Source organism: Elephantulus edwardii, unplaced genomic scaffold (assembly GCF_000299155.1).
Source record: "Elephantulus edwardii isolate Elephantulus edwardi_28Jun2011 unplaced genomic scaffold, EleEdw1.0 scaffold00045, whole genome shotgun sequence".
Lineage (NCBI taxonomy): Eukaryota > Metazoa > Chordata > Mammalia > Macroscelidea > Macroscelididae > Elephantulus > Elephantulus edwardii.
The window spans coordinates 9,021,471-9,027,470 of record NW_006399795.1 but is presented as its reverse complement, the minus strand read 5'-3'; the positions used below and the strand labels follow the sequence as shown (position 1 = coordinate 9,027,470).

At 49.0% G+C, this 6,000-nt stretch overlaps 1 protein-coding gene across 2 annotated transcripts in view; it reads right to left on the bottom strand.

Moving 5' to 3' along the window:
- ACOT7 (acyl-CoA thioesterase 7) overlaps window positions 1-6,000 on the bottom strand; it is a 197,910-nt gene that overhangs the window by 94,746 nt on the left and 97,164 nt on the right. For both annotated transcript variants that reach the window (XM_006885794.1, XM_006885795.1), the window contains exon 4: window positions 4,530-4,621. In XM_006885794.1, coding sequence (XP_006885856.1) covers window positions 4,530-4,621 — 92 coding nt within the window. The remainder of the gene's footprint in view (window positions 1-4,529; window positions 4,622-6,000) is intronic.

Genomic DNA, 6,000 nt, shown 5'->3' with positions numbered 1-6,000 from the left:
AGGAACAAATATCGATCTCTTCCAGTCAGTTGGCCAAGTGGTCGTTCTCCAGATTTCTTGGCACAACTTGGTGAGCACATCCAGGGCAGCATCTGTTAACCGAAATATGTCAATTGGTATACCATCTATTCCTACATATCCATATACAGAGAGGCGCTTTCCTAGATAGTTATCTAACAAGAGTCTGATGGGAGGTTAGAGGACAGAAGAAGCTCTCTGCTCGGCCCTCCAGTTGTTGTTATGTGCTGTCAAATTGCCTGCTATTCATAGCGACCCTATGTACAACAACTTTGAACTCTGTCCTATCCTGAGCCAATTTCACTGTCTCCGACCCACCTGCCCCCATTATCCTCGTCACTGTGTCAATCAATCTCATCTAGGGTTTTCCTCTCCTGTACTGTCCCTCCACCCTTCCAAGCATGATGTCCTTTCTCCAAGGATTGATCCCTTCTGGCAACATGCCCAAAATACACATATATTTTGAAGATGGAGCTTCAAAATCCTTGCCTCCAAAGAGCAACTTGGTTTGACTCTCTCCAGGACAAACCTGTTTGTTCTCTTGGCAGTTCATAGTATATATGTTCAACACTCTTCTCCAGCACCGTGGGTCAAAGGTATCAATTCTACTTCTGTCATCTATGGTCATTGTCCAGATCGCTAATGCATATTAAAAGTAACTGTGAAGATCATGGCCTGGATCAGGGGCACCTTAGTCTCTAGACTGACATCTTTGCTTTATCACTTTAGAGTGGTCCCTGACAGCAGACTTTCCTAAACCAATCTGTCTTGACATCAGAACCAGTGAGAGTTGCTGAGGTGGCCAACTGGCCCAGTCCAGGCCCTGGACGGTCCCCACTAGTCAGAGCAGCAGACCTAAATTTCAAATGCAACCCGAGGCTGATACGTGGGCCCAGCACGCATAGGGGAGAAGCACAAATAAATACAAGCAGCAGCTGCAGCTGTGGACCCCTGGCTTCGCCCATCTGGAGCTTTCTCAGCTGCAGCTCAGTGTAACAGTTTCAACTCTTTCTCCAACAAAGGGCAAAGTTGACATTTGTGTCAAAGCAAATCCAACTACATAAAAGGATGAAATGGCAACCCCTCAGGATGTGGGAGGGAGTTCACCAATTACTAGGCGTGGAGTATAGGATTGGGGGGTATATGGACACAAGAGTTCTTGGGATGGAACCCCAGCATCTAGCGTGTCCTTCCACCTCTACTGGTCACAGATCAACCAGCTCTCAACACATCAGCCCTGAGCATCAAACACACAGCAGATGTTAATATGCTCAACCAGGAAGTTCCTACAGTATCATCCTTTATGATGTAGTGTGCAAAGCTGAAGTCTTAGAGACATGGCCTGGAACACATTTCAGAACTGTATAGCATTTTCAAAATCAATCAGTTCAAGGAAGGTGTCAGAGAATTTACCTGTGATGCAGCTATTTTAGCATCAAGAGTTTAGTGGGGGAGAACCCAGAAATGGACCCAAGGAAAGGAAACACATCAAATGGGGAAATGACAACCTCTTCAACAAAATGTGCCGGCAAAACTGAACTGCTACCTGCAGAAAGCTGAAACGGGATGCACATCTCACTCCATACACAAAAATCAACTCAAGGTGGACCAGTGAACTCGGAATGAAGCCCCAAACCTCATAAGAGACAAACTGGGACCGAGCTCAGAAGACCTACTCTACGGTATAAAGCAACTGCCAAATACAGCCAGAAATGCACAATCTGAAGAGGATAAAATTTATGACATTTAAAGATTAAATCTCTGTGCTCATCAAAAACTTTTTCCAACAGGGTGAAAAGAAAACCTAATGACTAGGAACAAATATTTGGCAATATCATCTTAGACAAGAGTTTCATAATGAAAGTTTACAGGATCTCACAGGGCCTCCAAAACAAAAACACTGATAACCCAATTACAAAATGGGCAAAAGACATGGAAAGACTTTTCACAGAGGAGGACATTCAGATGGCCAACAGACATATGAAGAAATGCAAATCAAAACCACAATGAGATACGATCTTACCCCTGTAGCAGTGGCAAAGTTTAGCAGGGCAGAAAGTAATAAATGCTGGAGAGGATGTGGTGAGATAGGAACTCTTATACACCATTGGCAGGATTGTATAATGGTACAACCACGCTGGAAGGCAGTTTAGCATTTACTCAAAAAGTTGAACACAGAGATTTCATTTGACCCAGCTATTCCACTGCTTGGCATATACTCTGAGAAAATGAGAACTGAGGCACAAATAGAGACTTGTACACCAATGCTCATAGCAGCATTATTCACCATAGCAAGAACATGGAAACAGCCCAAATGCCCAACCACAATAGAATGGATTAAAAAATTATGGTACATTCACACAATGGAATACTATGCAGCAGGCAGGCACAATGATTCTGTAAATTGCTACCTAGCATGGGAGAGACTGGAGAGCATTATGCTGAGTGAACTAACTTAGTCTCATAAAGAAAAATACTGTATGGGACCATTATTGTAGGGGGGGAAGAGGGTATGCTTAAACATAAGGTTGCACACTTTGATTGGTGGAGGGAGGGATTGGTAAAGGAAAGGGGAAAGGTTCGGTGTGAAAAACAATTTAAATGAACTTTGTATGTAAACCAGTATAAAATAAAATTTAAAAAACCGAGTTCAGTGGGAGAGATGATACAAGACTAACATTTCTGAAGAGAAGGGTTACTGTGCCATGGGCTTATTCTTGCTTCTGGGGTATCGGAAACCTCCAGGCAGCACTGGGTAAAGTGAGCAGAGTTCTCGTCTCAAGCGACGGGCAGGAGGCAGGGAGGGGGGAAGGCAGACCCACATGGAAGGAGTGAGTGAGCATGAGTGACTGTGTAAACATGTACTGGAGTCCAGACATGAGTGTGAGGGTGGACGTGAGAGTGAGGACACAAGAGCAAGTCAGTACGTGTGAATGCTTCCCTGTGTGAGCATGGACCAGTATGCTGTGAACAAAAGTGTGAATCAGTGAGTGTGAGAGTGAATGAACACATGAGTATGTGGATGTAGCTGAATGAGTGTGAGAGCATGTTAGTGGGTTTGTAAGTGTGTGAACATGTGTGAGCAGGTGTGAGAGTGTGTGTGCACACGTGCACGCGCGCGCATGGGGCTGGTGCAGGCAGCACGTATGACCCATATGAGCCATCTGACCGCCCTCGCCCAGGAACCCACCCGGCCACTCTCTTCCTTGTGAAATGGGAGACTCCACTGATACTGAGGGTGTTGCCACCCCAACCTTGCAGGACCCAATAAGACCATAATTGGCTCAAAAGGACAAGACACCACCCCCCTTTTTTTAAAGCCTGGAGAGGGCTTCCCTATCACCACGATTAGAAAGAAAATCTAGACCAAACCACAGCTGGAACTCGCAGACAGCCTGGCCCAGAAAGACACTTCACTGGCTGTGACAGTGCCCGGGGCCCTGACGTGAAGCTGGAGACAGGAAGGGGTGGCAGAAAGCCAGCCACAGGGAGCATCCTCCAGTCTACATCTGAGGTGGCAGGAGGGAGCGCCCCCACCAGCCCTGTATGGCCCAAGGCCCTGGAAAGAACCCACAGACAGAGCTGAGAGGCAGGCTGGAGGTGGTGGTGTGGTGGTGGGAGGGAAAGGCCCAACTAAGGAGGGGGACGGTACAGGAAGGAACACGAAGTGTCAGAATTAGAGACGTGCTGATTTCCTTGATAGGTTTACAAGAGGACAGAGTGGCCAAGTGAACCCTGAAAAGCTGGTTTTCAGCTCTGATTTCTGAAAAGGAATTTTATGTGGTTCTCAAGCATGTGAGAAGCTCCCTGCTGAGAGGTCCCCGTAGGCCTCTTGGTGCAAGTGTGGGAGTGGATGCAGCGGCTCCCTAGAAAACCGAGTGGACAGTTGCCTTCAGGAGAAGGAGGTAAGGGGGCACCTTCAGGGAGTGGCATAAAGCGCTCTCACCAAGTGTTTGTCCTCTATAATTGAGATGAGGCTTCCTCAGGCCACCTGAGGCAGACCTCAGAACAAATAACTCTCCATGGAGACCATCTGTGCCCCGCAACATCCAGGTGAGAGAAACCCAGGGTAAAGGTAGGTGCCCAGCAAGGGGGCAGAAGTGAGAGAAAAAGGTGAATGAGGGACGTCTGAACACTCATTCCACAGCCAGCTCACGAGGCCATGAAGAAAATGCTGCCAAGGACAGAAACCTGGCAGTCCCAGCTCTCGACGGAGGAAACGTCCCTTCTCCCCTCCTCACCCATCCCTGGCCTTTCCTCATGGAGAGGTCCAGGCTTCTGGACTGCCCTGCATTTCACTCCCAGCATGGACGGATCATGCACTCGAAGATTCTAGACATTCAGAACCGTCACTCCACTACCCCCTCTCTGTGCTTCATGGGTCTTCAGGGCCCACCTGTCTGCAGGCAGCTGGCCCCTCACCTCACTCTGGGAATAGCATTAGCATTGCTGAAGCACCACTGAGCTAAAAAAGTCCCCACAATGGAGAGAAGGGAAAGGAGTCACCTTACCACAACAGGGGGCACCTCGAGGACCTTGTCTACGTTCTTCAGCGACAGGGGAACATACCAGAGGGTGGCCTTGTTGGTCAATTTTTTGGTACCTTAAGAGAAGAAATGCACATGAGAGAAGAACAGGGTGGAGTGGGGTAGCCACCCAGCACCACCCTTTCCAGCAGTTAAAATACCACTGCATTTCCACCGCCTCCCTGCCCTCCAGCCCCCAGGGAGGTGCACTGTGGAAGAGACTCTAAGGTCCACAGTTAAGGCCCTAAGAAGACTCTATGTGGCCTGGACCCGCCCCCGTGGGAGCCTCCCACCCACATTTGGGGGCCTGAGTCCAGCAGCCCATGGCAAGATGGTTTTCCTTCTGGAACCAAATGGAAAGATTCCAGACCCTATGGTTCCAGCAGGGGTGGTCTGAGCTTGTCAGCTTTCTAACGTGGAACATCTGCACCTGTGTGCAGCGCCCCAGGCAGCCTGGTGTTTGTTTATCATATATTACACAGGCAGGGAGTCCGGGAGGTATAGTCTATAGGGAGCTGCCCTGCTAACCCCTCTGCTGGTATGAATCCACAAGTGACTCTGCTGGAGAAACAAGGGCAGTCTCCTCCCCTGAGATTTACAGCCTCCTGAAAACTCACTGAAAGGTCAGCTAATGAGTAAGTGGGCGGGTGAGTACAAGGGTTGGGATGAGAAAGCGAGCGGGTGAGAACACTGGTCGGGAGTAAGGGGAGGGATCAGTGCAGTGAGCTGCCTCTACACTGCTCAGCACTGAAGGCACATGGTCATGAATGAGCCAACAGGATTACCCTGCATCATGGCTTTCCCACTGCTGGCCCCTCAGCTCCGACCCTACATTCCATCCTGAGTCAGAAGGAGGTGCCGCCATGTCCTTAACACAGTCCAGCATGGAGCCTGAATTCACTCGGGTGAAGCAGCTTCCCTGGGACTGCCTGAAGGAACCCATGGCCACTGTCATCCTGTTCTCGCCCATATGTGGTCACACAGTTCTACGTCTCATGTGGTATACGAGGGATGTTGTTACTGTGAAGTGCTGTCACGGTGGCCCTGGCTCATAGCGACGCAATGTACAAGGGGTCGGGACCATGGTCAATCCTGTACTGTCTTCAGTCTCTGCTGTCATCAAGGCCCCTGTTGCAGTCTCTGTCATTCCATCTCTCAGAAGGTTTGCCCTCTACCAAGCAGCCTGTCTTTCTCAAGGGGATGACCCCACCTGATAACATGCCCCACATATGTGAGATGAAGTCTCCGCATCCTACTTGAGGTAGAGGATCTTCTGAAGGAAGACCAGCTGCCATTATGCCAACCTCAACTCAAGGCAGCCAGAGGAGAACTGTGTTCCGCAAAATTTTCAGGGGCTGATTTTTCAAAAGTGGATAGCCAGGTCTTTCTCCTAAGGTACCTCTGGGTGGACTGGACCTCCACCTTTGTTAGCAGCGGAGTGTATTAACCATTTGCA